The sequence below is a fragment of the Contarinia nasturtii genome, unplaced genomic scaffold (assembly GCF_009176525.2).
Source record: "Contarinia nasturtii isolate CC-2019 unplaced genomic scaffold, AAFC_CNas_1.1 Cnas_scaffold_129, whole genome shotgun sequence".
NCBI lineage: Eukaryota > Metazoa > Arthropoda > Insecta > Diptera > Cecidomyiidae > Contarinia > Contarinia nasturtii.
The window spans coordinates 7,979,241-7,996,874 of NW_022197486.1; the positions used below are offsets into that span (position 1 = coordinate 7,979,241).

General features: G+C 35.2%; 1 protein-coding gene across 1 annotated transcript; it reads left to right on the forward strand.

Moving 5' to 3' along the window:
• The first annotated feature begins 203 nt into the window (after positions 1–203).
• LOC116347317 (calcium/calmodulin-dependent protein kinase type IV) lies at positions 204–16,957 on the forward strand. The gene is made up of 9 exons (XM_031777882.1): positions 204–549; positions 5,539–5,889; positions 12,429–12,519; positions 12,992–13,195; positions 13,414–13,651; positions 14,165–14,268; positions 14,431–14,583; positions 14,713–14,851; positions 14,926–16,957. Exons 2-9 carry the CDS (start codon positions 5,856–5,858, stop codon positions 16,225–16,227), a joined length of 2,265 nt encoding a protein of 754 aa, XP_031633742.1. The 5' UTR covers positions 204–549; positions 5,539–5,855; the 3' UTR covers positions 16,228–16,957.
• Positions 16,958–17,634: the final 677 nt, after the last annotated feature.

Genomic DNA, 17,634 nt, shown 5'->3' on the forward strand with positions numbered 1-17,634 from the left:
ACCAGTGGCCGCGTTATTTTTTATCGCTTTTCAGTTTGATGAATACAACAACAACAACCATAATAATAATAATAATAACAAAAAAAGGAACGTCAAAATGAATATAGATGTATGCATACAGTGTAGAATGTGAAGGCTTTTCTCTCTCTGTCTTGTATAATTTTGGTATTCGCGTTTTGATTTGAGATCGTTCTCGTTATAGACAGATAGAGATGCACGGTGTTGGAAGAGGCATCAAAATTCTGACATCGTGTGCTGTTTGTACGTGTACATTTTCTCGTTTCGTCTGTTTTTTTTTCTTCTTCCTTTCATTCTTTTCGATTGCATTTTTTGGATCGTTTCGATCAGTGTGATCGCATTCAATTTGGAATGAATTTTCATCAAGTGTCATTCCTATCAGTTTGAACAGTGAAACACAAAGAGTGATAGAGTGAAGTATAAATTTGGAGTTAAATCAATACATTCGATCGAAATCAAGAAGCATACAATGAGAAAAATGAAGTGTTAAAGATAAATTAAATTGACTGAACGCGGTGTTATTCGCAAGTGGTAAATACAAAAGAAAGAAAGAAACCGACGAGAGAAATTTAATGAAATTTCGAATGGGAGCTATTTTGATTGGATTCGAATACATATGTTGATTGCTTCTGTAAAAATCGGAACCGAAAAACAGACACCACGAAATAAATCACAAGTGAAAGCGAAAATCTGTTGAATATAGATTGTGCATCATATGGTGATTCATTGATATCATATTTTCCGTGCGGAAAAGTGCAATTCGTGGAATTCGTTTTTTAGTTTGCAGATTCTGACACATACACACTTTCACACTCAGAACATATTTGCGTTGAATTGAGCACATTTGTTGAAGTTTTTTTTCTAACCATTCGCTGTTCACGTTCTACAGGATTTATGTATATAAATGGGTATAGTTGATGCGAACGATTGTGTGTGTTTGTGTAATTGTGTATATATGCCATTTGATTTGCATGATTTCTTAATTCGCGCACATCGATTTAGCTCATAACATTGTGTCTTGAACTTTATTCATTCGTCACCTGGTGTTCATGTTGATCCGAAAATAAAATCACATGACAGCATTGAACGTTGAATGTCCGATATGTCGCCTTCTGCTTTCGATTTTTCTCTATTTCTCTCAGTCTGCCGATGCGATTCTCTTTGAATTTAATTCATTTTATCAAGTCGAAATGAAGGTGCTTGATAATAGCTAAACTATATGATGTGCATACTTTCATATTCCTCGGTGTTTTCGAATCGGAATGTGTATACCGATTTTTGTTTTTGATTTTATGACGATATTCGATGCCAAAAATAAATGATTCAACTTGAAAAGCGCCAAATGAATGTGGGAACAAAAACACAATGAACAAAAAAAAAGAGATAGCGAATAGAGAATCTAATTCGCGTCGCCGCTATAATTCATTGACAATATAAAATGAATCGCTATTTTTTTGTCGATTTCAGTGCATTGCAATTTCCTTTGTTTTTAATTACATAGCGTCTCTTATTTTTTGGTTCGCTTGGATAACGTTCGTGAACACGTAATTCACATCAAAACGGCCACACTGACTCATGTGATTGCACAAAATGCATTCCACGTTGCTCGTTATATTTTCTTCTTCTGTTTCATTTTTCTTTTTCTCAGAAATTTCTCGCTTTAAATAATGCGCATTACTTGAGGAAATGCGAGAACAGTGTCTGTACTGGTCATTCACTCAGGTGCTTTTTGCACGCGTACTCACACATACACAAAATGGCATGCCACAATAAGTTTCTTCAATTTCGACTTTGCTGTCATGTGATAGGGAATTTACGTTTAATGAACGCGGAGATTTTATGCTCTTAAAATTTCATGTTGTTAAGCGTCTATATGTAGACGGTGTCTTTACTTTTTACTAATTCAACAATGGGGTTCATTCATTTTCCAGCGAAGCGCGCCATACTCACGCTGTATTCTTTGTCAATGTCACACATATGGTGTGTAAATGATAGCGAAGAAATGTGAGGGTGAGAGGTGTGAGTATCTGCAGTGCGTTCATTTCGCATAGTTAAATGGGACACAAATCAGGGAATGGAGTCGGTTACATTTTGTGTGAATGTGTGTGTGTGTGTGCGCACCACAATACGATGTTTAAAGTCAGACATGAAATTTAATTAATTTGAAATTTTCTTCTCCTTTTATTGCTTTATTATACCGAATCGTATCTGTTTGAGAATTGCTCAAGTTTCGAATTCAATGAATGTGTGTTGGGTGCTCTTTTTTTTCTTTATTCTTCCACAAAATGGAAACCCATACACTTCTTTCTTCATATAGTGTCGTTTCGCGTAGCGGTTTTAGAAAGATGACAACTTCTTGCTCGTTTCATCGTCGTCGGCTATGAAACCAATTATTTATGAAAAACTTTATCGAACATTTATATATATGTGTGTGTATGCGTGCGTGTGTGTGGCCACAAAAAGCGATCAAATGAAGCAAAGTTCAAAATTTTAATTAAACACTGCTCATTTTCGAATCTCGCCGAGTCAGAGAAGAAGTAAACAGATTGAGTGTAAATGAGGTTCATTGTCATTCACATGTATGAAACACGATACGAATTAATAAATTTTCATTATTTCGCAAGCTTTAAACCAATGATCGTTCGGTCGACAGTTTGTCGCAAAGTTGCAAAAGGATGAACGTCTTTCGACGCATTTAATTAAGAACCAAAATTCCACTCGGAAAATTAAATTGAAGGAAATCTGAAAAAGGCGACTTTTTTTGTTCGTTGCTTTTCGCAGCTTGCCAGATTTTTTTTTTTTTCAAAATGATCTGGACCTTGCGATTTTTTTTCAAAAAACTAAGCAAAATTTCGAGCGAATTCCGGGTGAAAAACCTTTTTTTTAAATTAAAGCGAAATGTTGAGTCTCAGAATATCATTGAAATTCCTTCCAATTTTTACACAAAATACCTTGAATGCTTAATAAATGATGTTCATAAAAATGACTTGAATGTTTTTGGCTGGATTTCGCTATAACAATCTGGGCGAACCCGGAATAACTCGGGCATAGTTTATTCCATTTTATGTGCGAGAGAGCGTTACACGATGTAAAAATACTATAAAAGCTTGGCCATATGTTTGCCACTTGTTTATCGTTTCGAGTTCACATGTAATGTGACAATTTCGTCACGCGTCAAACTCTTTTTTTTCACATACGAAAAAAAAAATCACACGGACACACGGTGGTGATAGTTTTTCTATAAGAAAGTAGTGAAATGTCATGTGCAACCAAAACACCGTTCTCGAAGCGGAAGTGGTACGAATACAGTGCTTCATTTCAGTGCTTTTATCGATTTACCATTTTCTGTTTCATTTTTTTCAAATTTGATACATAAACATTTCATTAAACTTCTTTTTGTTTGATTGTTTTGTTGTGGTGTTTCAAACACCAAATGCGATTCAAACGTATGCACATTTATTTAATTACCAAAGTTGTCTCTTTCTCATTCGTAGCGATTATTTGCATTTGTTATTGTTTTATTTAAACCGAAAAACAGTCCATTGTTTCAGCACACAGTCCAAGTGCAAAAAAAATTAGTGGGTCGTTTGCGCTTAAAGCGTAACAATATCGGTACAAATATTTTCACGCTATTTTTAAATGGAAGCTCTTGAACGTTGAGAAATCCAATTAAATTTGATATTATATTTTCGTTATTTCGAACCATTTTGAGTGTGTTTTCATATGTGACCTTCTCGTGCCGCCGCCATTAGAGTGGGCATATATTATGTACGCCACCGACCTCTCAAACCAAAAAAAATGCTCATGCCTTTAAATGCGAAGCGATCGCCAAATGGCTCATAACTTAAAAGCGCAGTAGATGAAACACATGATTATTTTTTTGTTGTTGTTTAGCAGGCTTAAGTATGGTATTGTGAAAATTGATCCCACAACGATTGATTAAAATGATACTCTTAAATAATTAAATGCGCAGCAGAGGCGAAAAAAATATATATAAGAGTGGATCAGTCCATCTTCTGCTAACGTATCTGTTTTTCCGAACCAACCGCCTGGTTTGATTCAACAAAAAGCCCCACAACGATACACATCGAAATAATTGAAAGGATGGGGAAAAAAATTGCAAACAATCAACCTCAAATGAAAAGGGCGCTACGTTGCCATTCGTTTTATGCACATTTTGGCACGATAAAAAAAGGAGTATGTATCCATGAGGAAAATCCACACGAAGACCAAACTTATTTCGGTTTAAAATTTAATCAAAATATCACATAAGCACCGACATTTTTACGTCGTAAATACACCAGTCGTTTTCTTTGTTCTTGTCGTCGTTTTCGTCGTCGTCGTCATATTATGCACAAAAATTGATCCGTTTTATTTTTATTGTTGCCATTTATGCTGTACACTGTCGCTCTTCCACTTTGTTCTATTGTGGTGCTTTCACTTTTATTTTCTCTATTTTATGGATTTATCTTTAAAAAAAGTTCTTGTAGATTTCTATGTGTACTTTTTTTTACTCTATTCCATTTATCAGCATCTTTAAACATTTTCACTTTTTCTTCAGTGTTGAATCATGCCAAAAGAACCTTATAAATTGAGCACCAAAAAAAATTATAATTCGAACATCTTCAGCAATTATGCTGAAAGGAAGTTTCTACTCTTTTCCTAAAATTGATACATTTTTTTCCCGTTCCGTGTAAGAAGTCAAAGGACACACAAATGGGAAATTCTCGCATATTTTTCCATTTTCGTTAAAACATTAATTAGTCGCTATCGAATCATTTTTTCGGTTATCGTTTGCACGGAAAAGTCTTCCTTTTTTTCGTATCTATTATTACATTGTATGTAAAAAAAATTTACGATTTCCACTGATTTCATCAATTTAATGGAAATTTTCTTAGGACAATATCAAAGTCACTTTTCAGACTTTATTCCTTCCCAGAAGCAAGTAATTTTCGATTCTTTTATATTGATTATTTCCTTTGAAACTTTACATTGTTATATTTTATTCATGAAGAGGTTAATATTTGTACGCATTCAATGAGAGCAAATGCCAAAAACGGTTGTCGGCAACTCTATTGTGAAAAAATGCGAATTATAATTCAAACAATATCTATTGGCACTTCTTCACATTACCGTGCACTGTACAGATTCACTTATATCCACACCATTGCTGCAAAGACACTTAGTTATTAGCGCCATCTAGTTCGTGCGAGAAAAAATCTTCACATTTCACACACGTACTATTGAGTTACTTCACTATGCAATACAGTGAGGGCGCCAGTGATACGTGTTTTGCAGCAACCCAGTGCTTATATCGAATCCAATTTGAATAAGTTTCATTCGAAAAAAAAGAAAAGACGACCACATTATTGTCTTTCATCAAAGTTTACAAAAGTAGCAAAAAAAAGCGCTGAAACAAAAAAAAACTTGTCAATTTGCCATTTTTTTTGTTCATCGATGCCAGCCACGTGGAGTGGTTAAATGCGAATGGACATTTCATAATTCGTCGTCTGTTTTCAGGTGTGGAAGAAAGTGAAAGAAAAACAAGACGGGACGACATTATAGTTCACGAGAATAAAAAAAAAACAAAGGAGAGTAGCTGATGCCATAAAAATAATTAAAGCAAAATATAACGAGACGAGATTGTTCCATCGAAATTTTATCGGAGTTGATCCAGACGCATTTTGCATCACCGTGTGAAAGTATAAGAAAATATATAAAAAAAGATACAGAGAGTGAAGAAAATTGAAGACGGAAAGCGACATAACCAAATTATATCGCGTGCATAAAAGTTTGAGGGGTAAAAGTTTTTCCATCGAAAAGTCGCTGCGAAAGACATGATAATCGTTGACGAATCGGATCCAGTGGGCGGTAAGTATGCATTAGATTTAGTATATAGCTCCGAAAAAAGCACAAAATTCACTCAAACATGGCTTGAAACGGGTATTTTGTGTGAAATTTTATCGTTACTTCTTTCCATTGAACGAACGGACAGAAAATAGATAGAAAATAATGAAATTATAACGAGAAAACTGAGACATCTTACACAAAATTACAGCGAAACGGTGATTCTTAATGAAAACATAGCCAAGTGAGAAATGTGTGTATGTATTTAACACGTTTTTCGAAAATAGTTTCTCAACTATCCGCAGACAGAGTCAAATATTCGTTCTGTGACTGGTACGTGATGAATGTGTGACTGTGTTTTTTTTAATTCATCGATAAAATTTGTAGAAAACTAATTTAAAACATAGTTAGTTTAAATTAGAATAAAACTATGCGTATTCCACTTAACGACCGTATTAAAATAGCCAACACAGATTGAACTCTAAGAATACATATATACCGTTAGTTCTACAGAAGTTCATTGTCGCGTTTGTTGGAATTTACGGACGATTATAATATACGGACATCCGAAATGATGATCTTGCTTCAAAAAAAAAAAAAAAAACGCTGTGTGTTTGCACGGGTTCGACGACGACAACGAGTCGTTCGACGACACCAAAATCAGGTGACGCATGACATGATGCACAATCACCAAATATTTCACAGTCATTCAACATTCCCGAAAACAAAAGCCAACCACACTCCGAGCGTGGGCGATTATAATAATCATTTGATTCAGCGTTGACTTTTTAATTTGAACGGCATTTTGTTTTCTCAATTGTGTGCCATAAATTCTCAGCGGAATCGAATCGAATACGAATGTCACAGTCACGTTTATATAAACACATGAACATACATATACACGACCGGGCGATTATAATTCATTTGAATAAATGGCAAGGAATGAAGGTCAAATTGTTGAGCTTTACAAAAACAAAACATTTTTTTTTGTCCGCAGCCAAGGAAATAGATTTGTGCATTTTTTGTTGAGCAATCATACATTTCAATCTTACCTCGTGTGCGCACTGTTTTTGTTTTAGCGTGAATGCAATGAGTTCAAAAGTAGAGAAAAAGATATTCTCAACCGATTTTAAAGTTCGACATTAGATATTCATGAATAAATTCAAGTAACTGACTGATTCTGTGTAAAACACTGTTTTTCTTACATCATGCTCCCCCTCTCTCTTTTTTCTGCTTGTGCATTACCGCGTGCGTCATGGTGTACAAAACGAAGGAGCGATCGGAAACTAAAAGTTGTTTCTCTAACAAGTGCGATTGAACAAAGTATTTCAGGTACATTTACGCGAAAAATCCAGTTGAACACTTTTTCGGTCCGTCTTTTTCTTGTGCCTTAATGAAGGTATCCCTGTAAAACTTTTCCATCTCTCTGGTGTGTTACAAATCAAAAATTCGTTTTTTTCTTTTGCAACAACTTGTTGTATCGTTATTGAAGCGATGTGCGAACAAGCTCAACTTCGATGCGAAATATACGAAACATTTTACGCTTCATATGGTAAAAAATGGCAAATGTCTTTTAAATTTGCTTGTTTTCTTGCATTTGTAATGCTGTTTTTATAATCTCCCGCTCTCTCTCTTCATGATGGCGTTTAATAATGTTGTCAAGTGTTGTTATTTGAACTTCGGTTCGAGCACTTTGTGACCCCCTCCCATTTCGTAAAATACAAAAGCACTGAAAACTTTCTAAACTGCACGAATTACGCAATGTACTTAGTTATACAAAAGAAAATGACATGATTATTGTTCAAGTGGCGTTTTCTTTGTATGCCCGTGTGAATGGGTTCTCTTTTTTTGTTTGTGTGTGAATGAAGAAAGGTGTGAATGCATGGACCAAAATCAATGGCATCGTTATGGTGAACGAAAACAACGTGCCGACAATAAACATAGAAAAAGTTTTTAATGTCGCGCCATTCGTCCAAAGAGCGAGAGAGAATGGGCTGCGGGGATTGGGAGAGGGCTAAATGCGTATTCATCACATAGACCGAATGAGATGTGCCACGATGAGATTGTTACGTTTGCTGAGGAAAAGAAGAAGTGTATGAGGTGAAAATGATTGTTGCTTCCTTTTTGTTGTCCAATTATTCGCGTTTATTTGTATGCTTTTGGCGAAATTGGGAGCGCTGATCGTGTGAAAGCGATTTATTGGAATGCAAAGAGCATGCGAAAAAAGGGCTTGAATTATGGTGATGTAATTCAATTCCTTTGATTCGACTATTTTGAATCAATTGTTCACGTTTTTCCTCTTTTTTTTTGAATGCAGCCACAACATTTTGTTTTCTATTGCAAGAAACGAAGAGAGTGTTACACTAAATGTGTCAACAAAACCATCTAGCGAATGATTTAAACATTGTTAGATACCTGATATTTTTGGTAATCGGTCAAATGAATGGGAGAGCATATTGAAATACTACGACAGTTTATATGACATTGTACGACAGTTTGAATCCCAGTGGAGAAATTGTTTCGGATCTTTCAAATATTTTGTTTTAAAAAATATTTGCGAAAACGAAGGAGTGACATTTTTATTTCAATATTCTAACGTTACATAAAGTGTCATATGCAAATGGACACAAAAAAGGATTAATATTTTTTCAAGAAATTTTGAACTTTTTGCCAATTTCCATGAATTTGCGAATAAGTTTTTGAATTCGTTTTTAAACAATGTCAAAGTAAAGGTGTTCAATTTTTTGTCATTAGGGAACTGGAATGGTTTTCGCCGTATATCTAAATCATATTTGGATCGAAACGAGTCATTCATCGAAAATAAAGGTTTTCTTCATCGTCAATTGACTTTATAGAGTTTTCTTCGCTTACTCTTCCCTTTCCATTTCTCTCTCTTTTGCTCTCGCTCTCGCTCTCCTTCTGCCGGTTAGTTATTATCAACTTTTATCATTGTCGTTTGCATCGGACGATTGAATGTGGATGAAAAAGATGTGCACAAACATAGTGCAAATAACGTATACGTATAAATTTTGGTTTATTCTTGTCGAGGTTGTGTGCAAAATTTTACCATGATTTGCTTTTAAACCATTTGCAATATCGAAAGGGTCTATTTTGTCCTTTCTCTTGTTCATCAATCGCGGGCACACTGTCTGTTCGCTCTCACTTCGTTACGCAGTGCACTGTCTGAGCAAGTTCTCCCGTTGTCAATGTTATTACCACAAGTGTTCACGATATGTACTTTCGCCACTTTGTGCCAATGTGCGATATATGAAGTGGAATAAAGATGACGAGCACTGAACAAGTTTCCGAATACATTGTCAACATAAAAGTGATAAAAAGAATGTCAGGTAGCAGTAAGTTAATACATCGTCCGACCTTTTTTACCCCTCCCTCCTGTGTCACTTATTACATTTTGTCCCATTGTATTTTCCATTTCTCATCCTCCACACCAAATCGTCAGTCTTGGGTGTAGCACGATGCACACGCACATTTGCGCAAAAAAAAAAAGTTTTGTGCACAACATTTTCGACACCAGTTGAAAATATAATCATTTGTTTATCGGCAATGGTTATCGTAACGGTAATGGAAGTATAAAAACGATCACAATACTAACTGAATCATCATGTATGCCACTCTCTTGGCTTTTTTGGTCTCATTTCGCTTCTGTTTAACGAATGCATTCAACGCGCACCCGTTCACTATATTCGTCCTTCATTTTGAATGGCACACACAAAATGCTGCTTATCATCTCTGCTGAGTGTATAGATTTGCTTCCTTTGTTTGACTCTGGTTCTCATTCGATTTCGACGAGGGACACAATTCCAAAAATAGCAACAAACTTTCCAGAGGCCTTACCATTATTTACATAAATTTTTATTCTGGTCGTTTAGTTAACAAAAAACGTATTTATTTGTATCGGACACTGCTTCGGTTGTTCACCAAATAAATAAAATGGGATTATATTTTTTTTTACACACACTCTCTCTCTATCTCTCTCTTTCTCGCACGAATCCTCTCCAAATCTTTGCAGTCTGTTCAAAACCGACGGTATTTGGACGACACATCAAAGACATTACTTGTTGTTTTTTTTTCTTCATTTTTAAAATGTTCTGTTTTATTCGCTTTGTCATAACTATAATCCCGTTGAAATTGTTGCCACTACAATAAATCCGCAATTCATTACAGTTGTTGTTGTTGATTTTAACGAATATAATTTTATTTTATGAATTTTTCATTGAGTTTAAGGAAATGCTCACTTTGTTCATTCGCATGAATTAAATTCGTACACGTCGTTACAAGCACCGTTACCGTGTTAAAAAAATTGGAGTTTTCAGAGAACAAAAGGAGAGCAGAAAAAAAGACGAAACACGTCAAAATGAAAACAAATGCGTAGCATATACAGTATTCTCTCAAATGAGAATATTTTCGCGTCTCAAGTGGCCGATCCATAATTTATACCTTAAAATAGAAGGAGCACAAAAAAAAAAAGAAATGAAGACACCGAGAATAAAGACATTTATATTATTTGAACATTTTCTCTTTTTTTTGGGTTATTATTTTATGCAAATTTTATTTGTGCGAAAGTAAGTGATATGTTTATGGATGGTGTTGGTTGGTTGGTTGAGTGCCGTCGGACGAATTTCGTATGATGCTGTTGCATCACCAGAGCCCTCCCAATCAGCACAAGAAACACAGTGTTTTTGACATTGTTTACATTAGACTTCACTTTGAAATGTGAATCTGCTGAAGACTACAAATTTACAATCGCATATAATTATCGTGAGGCGAAAAAAAGAAGACGAAATGGTGCACGAACGCGTACCTGAGACAACATTCTCGGAAGAGATTCTTTCCGACAAAAAACAACAAACATATTAAATTGAATTTGAATACCAAGCGGCATTGGAATACACAATGAACCAACAGAGAAAGAGAGAGAGAGAGAGAGAGAGAAACGACGAACTTGAGAGAGATTTCACATAAATCCTAGCTTGGCTCACTATTTGTGTGTATGGCCAATACAAGATAGCAGCACAACTGAAAATCATAAGGAAAGTGAATCGAGCTTTTTTCTTCTTCTGATAAAATGATTATTGGCATTCTCATCCGTGAATCATAATAATGCTGTTTTTCCGAATCCTTTTATGTGTCTTTTTCTTCTCCGTTTTCAGCCGGTTGATTCGTGTTTCTTTTTATTGCGTTTTGTGTGCATTTTTCCAATATTTTATCGGCTTTCACTCATTCATGTTATGTTTTGTGTATATGTTTTATGTTAAGCTTTTGAAATGTGATTTACGCAGCCATAGAAAGATAAAGTAAAAAAAAAAATACGGTCAAGTGTCGCGAATTGTGAGGCAGGATATGTCCAAAGAGGGATATAGAAAGAAGAAAATGAATAGAAAGCACAACAAGAGAAAAAACGAGAGTTTTGAAAAAAAAAAATGGCAAAGCCAATTTCCTTCGGAATTTTTCACGGTTCATGCCACCATTATGAGTTATGTTAATATACTTTTGAATGATAACAATGTGGATGGATTTGGAGTTAGTATCAAGTATCCTCCATAGTTCTGCCATTTGTGTGTGTGCGTAGGAATGGCTTGGAAAATTCAGAGAGACGTAGCGGTAGGGGGAATCAGTGAACTTTGTGTTTGTATATACAATGTATAAAGTAATAGCGCGACGGTAAGCACTTGTAATATATTCATGAGATTTGTGCTTTGGGGATATAGCAGGCATTTAATAGAATTTATAGGAGAAATTTGAATAACAAAAACCCTTGGCACACACACGCTCATTCACTCACTTACTCACATGCAAACTAAAGTTGTAATGCAAAGTGCAAACAACATACATCAAATATATACACAAACACAAGCGGATAAACATTGTCAGCGAACAAGCGAAAGTCACATATGCAAACACCGCAATATAATCGGAATGTTGAATATCATGTAAAAATGGGAGCACACACATTTTGTGTATACTTTCGCCAAAAACCGTTTGCAACGAAATATTGTCAGCTGTGCTGTTGCTGGCTGGCAAACGACTGAAATTGTTAAATTGCTAATTCATATCTAATGCAACTGGCCCGTTTGCATGAATATGTAAAAGTACTCATTTCGAAGAGAAGAGTTAAAACACTGCAAACGGAACACTGCTTTGTTTACAAATGCTACACAGAATTTCCGCTGTTCGAATGAAGCAATTATGCACGTTCCCACTATCATGATCGTTGACTTACTTTGTCAATTATGTTTCGGCTGTGCGTACACCAACCATGTTCAACACATTTAATTACACTAAGCAATTTTCTCGTCAACGTATGTCACTCACAAATTATGCCATATACACACTTAGAACACCAAACTGAAACGCCCAAACTGAAAAGTGAAAAAATAACAACAACAAATCAATGTTGGCACCGATTTTACTTTCAATTGTGCCGCATCATTTGAAAAATTCATTCAGCGTTCATTTGAAATATGAATCTTGTCGGCAGTTTTCACTTGTCAAAAAATGTTCAATTTTTAGTTTATGTATTGTATATTTTTTTTCATTCACAGAAATTGCGCCAAGCTTTCAGCCACGCGATGTAACGGTCAAAAAAGGTGTCGATGCCAAGGAATTTTATGATCTACTCACTGAAATCGGCAGGTAATTAAATAGTTTGAATATTTCCGGCTTCAGAGCACCCGGTATTTCAACGAATAACGTTCAATGATTTTCCGCTTCATTTTTTTAATTTTTTTTTTTTTGGCACAAAATTCTCTGCCAAATGTTTTGCTCAACAAACATTTCAATTTTGTGTGTCAGCATGGTAAATCAATTGTCGTCGCTTATAAATAAATTAATCTTCTGTTTCACTTCAATTGTTTTGGTTTTTTCTTTCAACTTTTATTTTCAATGAAAACAAAAAAAAAAACGGTGAAGAAAACTGTATGTGTAAGTGTCTGTATAAAAAAAAACATTGTCGCACAGATTCACCCACATTCAAATATCCAGTACATCACATTCGCTTCCATTAATTTGCCCATGTTCAATATTTACATTTGTTGTTTATATACACACACACACGTGTATAATTTATTTTGTTTTTCTTTTTTTTTTGAAAATTTGCGAATGCCAGAGGAAAATTTGGCACCGTCTACAAATGTCAAGAGAAATCAACAGGTTTAAAACTTGCTGCCAAATTTGTACCGATTCCAAAACGTGATGATAGACGAAATGTGGAGCGTGAAGTTGAAATAATGAATTCCCTGCAGCATCCGTTAATAATTCAACTTTATGATGCATACGAATACAGTAAAATGATGTGTGTGGTTCTTGAGCTGTAAGTAATTTTCACTCCGCATCTCTATTGACACATAGCCGAATAGAGTTAAGAGCGAATATGGTCTCTTTGGTGGTTGTGTGCATTGTGGTGCACACTAATGAGTAGAAAATGCCCGAAAAATGCCAAGAACAGTATATAAACGCTCCGATTTTCTTTTCTGTCTTCTTTTTTTTCTTGCTTTTTCCTTTGCTATTGTCTATTTGCACATATAACAGCATTGAAGGTGGGGAACTCTTTGACCGAGTCATTGACGATGAATTTGTGCTAACCGAAAAAACGTGCACCATCCTAGTTCGCCAATTGTGCCAAGCAATGGCATTTGTGCACACCAACAAGATTCTTCATTTGGATTTAAAGCCAGAGAATATTTTGTGTTTGACAAAAACGGGAAATCGAATTAAAGTTATTGATTTTGGTCTTGCCCGCAGATATGATCCCGATAAAAAATTGCAAGTAAGTTTTTGGTTTATGTCTTATGATTCATCATTTTGTGCTTTGGTTTTAGAGCTTCGTCATTTAAAAAGCCATACATTGAATAAGATTGAATCATCATACTGTTGGTGCTGTTATGTAAAATACGTAATCATTTTGAGCATTATGTAGATTTCATTTGCGTAGCACAAAACCATTCTGCCAATTTGTTGAAAGCCAAAATGTCAGCACAACCGAAAAAGGTCAAATCCTCAATTACTTTCGACTCTTTATGATTATGATAGTATATCTGCATTCCACAACCAAAAAAAAACGAAAGAAGAAGAAAAAAGAATAACACAAAGATAAACCATCGTAATGAGAGAAGAAGGTGTCGCAAGTAAAATGCATTTATTAAAATTGAGGCCGTTACAACTAATTGACTATTATCATTGCTTATAAGTCGAGCTCTATTACTATCACTACGACACCAAATTTGATCCATTCACTTTCTCTGATACATTTTCATTCATTATGCTTTACGTACGATTTCAGGTACTGTTTGGTACGCCCGAGTTCGTTGCTCCTGAGGTTGTTAATTTTGATAGGATTGGCTTTCCCACCGACATGTGGTCGATTGGCGTTATTTGTTACGTTCTGTAAGTTGCCTGCAGCTGGCTCATAAAATGTTTCATTAAATAAATTCAAATCTCGAGTCATTCGTTGGTGTGTGTGTGTGTGTGTGTGTGTATGCAAAATCTAAAACCGTAAATTTGATTACTTAATTTTCTTGGGCATGTGGGCGAATATCTATTTAATAGACTGTCGGGCTTATCACCATTCATGGGTTCAACTGACGTTGAAACGATGACAAACGTTACCATTGGCAAATACGATTTTGATGACGAAGCATTTCAAACGGTTTCCAAAGAGTCACTGGACTTTATATCAAAACTACTGGTCAAAGACCAAAGGTGAGTGGTAAAAATTAATTGCATCATCTCCATCTTGATGGACACTCCACAATTGCTTACAAAAGCGTATCAAATTGTAAGCGTTGACCATATTTTAAATGTTGAATTTTTGGTATTTGAATTTATAAGCATTCGAATGACAGCTGACCAGTGCCTGGAACATCAATGGCTAAAACAATATACGACAAAAGCTGAAATGAACGAAAAAACCGCTCAAAATGAATGCAAAACAAATGACGATATTAAATCACCAACAATTGAAGTCGAGGTATGTAAATCATCAAAAAATCTCCAATTACAGTAGCATTTTAACAACATATTTCAAATTTAATGTGATTATAGTCAAATGAACCAGAGGTAGATGAGCCACAGCTGACATCAACCAAAGAAAATTTAAAATCATTTATCGAACGCTGGGAAGAGCATCCAAACAGTCCGTACATATTCGATGTAACAACATCATTAATTTTACCACCAACAAAAGATGCCGAAAAGAATACAAGCAGCGGATTTTCATCGCGCGGCTGTTCACCATCACCATGCGAATCGCTAAGCAGCAATACCGAACTATTTCAAAATGGCATCAGTCCGGAAAGTTGTGAAACAACACCTGACATTGATAACGAATTTGAATTGGAAACAGATGTTAAGCCACCACAAAAAGAATTATTCGAACGGCCCAACAGCAGTGCGTCGGTGGATCGAAAAAGTAAAACAAAACAAGAGTATTTGCAATCATTTGATCGTAGACATTCAGATAGTAATTATGTGATAAATCACACATCGGGCGTTGAAAGACTTAATTTGGCCGAAGAAATAAAGAAACTATCCGATCGCTTATTGGTATTATCCTCGATAAGTGACGAACTCAAAGAGTTTAATCGACGTCTTGATGAAAATCGAACCAAACCGACGCCACCACCGTCCTCAACGAATAACGATTCAAAAACACAAATTAAACGCACCGAAATTATGAAAAACATGAAAAATGCAAATAGTTTCAGTTGTTCAACAAAAACCGAAAAAATCACAAGTCATTTGATTCATTCGAAATCATTGTTGTCCGAAGACGATGTGGCTACTTCATCGCGGATAACAACATCAACATCTGTGGTCAATGATTTAACCGAACGTTTGAAGACGTTGGACGAAATACCGTCTGTGTTCAAAAAAGTTGTGAATGCATCGACGAAAACAATGAACGAAACAATTAGAACGACCTTAGGTAATCGACTGAAAGCCACTTCGATTAGCAATAGTTCATCGGAATCAACATCACCGTGTACATTAAATGGTTCGGTACCGTGGCCAATAACAAATCGTCGAACAAAATTCCGTGTAACACAATTGAGTCGAGATGTTCCGATCGGTTCGCCCGATTCACATCAAACCATTTTCCTTGAAGAAGCAGCAAACACAACCAAAGATTGTTTACTGCAATTGTTAGATAAATACAATGGCAAAGAGACACGATCATGTAACATTCGACGTCATCAAAGTATCGCTGTTGGACATGGCATTACTGATAATCTCGAATATCATTCAATGAATTCCATAAATGCATTCTTCAAACGGAATGTCTTTCAACAAAGCGGTAACACTGTGCGCAAAATTAAAGCACGCATCGAATCCAAACATCAATAAAATGTTCGACAACACACGTTTTGCTCACACCTTTTTTTCTTCATATAACTTTCATTGCCCGCATTCAAAAATTTCTTCAAATTTTGTGTTGGTTTCAAATCAGAACGTCTATTTTCTTCTCAAGCAAAAACAAAACTAAGTCCGCTTCTCCTTATAAATGTAGATTGTTTTTTTTAAGAAAGAAAAATATACATGGAACGATAACGAATGCTGCTGACAACGACACTGTAATTTAAATATTGAGTTTGAGCTTAGGTGTTTTTTTTGCATATGATTTCGCATCATTCGAAATCAGTGTAAATTATCACGGCAAATATGTACCTTGAACGCAGACTGAATGAGAAAAAAATGTTTTCAAATGATGACAGAAAAAAATCTAACGTGGGATAACAAAATGTAAATACGAAAAAAATTGCTCGGTGAGATTTTTGAACGCAAGCAATATTTGGAATTCACATATTTGAATTTCAGCAGAAAGACAGAAAAAAACATCACATTTAAAATGAAAGGAGAGTTCGAAAGATAGAAAGAATGAGATTTGAATCATCAATATTTTTTTTATAATGCACACGTGCAATGGTGTCAATTGCATCGTGCTACAAATTGGATTTTCAAATGTAAATGTTATTCTCTTTTATTCTTCCATTTGAAGAACGAAAATAAAATATGTAAAATAAGTGTTAGTTTTACTATATTATCATTGTATTTTGGAATCAAAGTGTCAAATAAACAGAAAAAAAAATCGACAACAAAAAATATACGATTATTGATACATTTGCATGTATGCCACCGCCAATGGACCACTGGTCATTTTATCTTGTTCACAAGTTGGAAAATGTGTACGTTCCACAGCTATTCGAGGTTGATCATTGAATTGGTGCGTTTTTTTAACTTTAAAGTAGACATTAGGATGTGAAACACATTGAAATGACGTAAGATGTGGAAAAATAGCTCAAGGCATTTTTTTGGGGCAGAACATGTCAGATAGGGATGCTGATTGATCACCACCAAATGATGTCACAGCTTTTAATATATACACAGTTGCTGATCGCTGGAAATATTTTTTTAGACAGAAATTTGTACATGGATCATATCAGATGTGTTCAAGCGAATCTTAGTACGAAGATTGATGCTTATTGTCAGAAATGAATTTCTAACCAAGATATTTATTGAATATAATAATACCGTATGAATTATTGCGGCAAAAAAATAGAACGATTAGATCGCTCAGCTCATCCCATCCTTTTGCCAAATCCATTATAGATTTGGCAATTTGTTTGCCCATTTTATGCACGCTGTCGCCACTGGTGATTACATAGCATCCAGTTCGTTCAAGTTCTCAATTGTTGATGTGAGCGCAGAACAATTGAGTTGCTTAATGGCGGCCAAAGAAAGAGCTAAATTAGT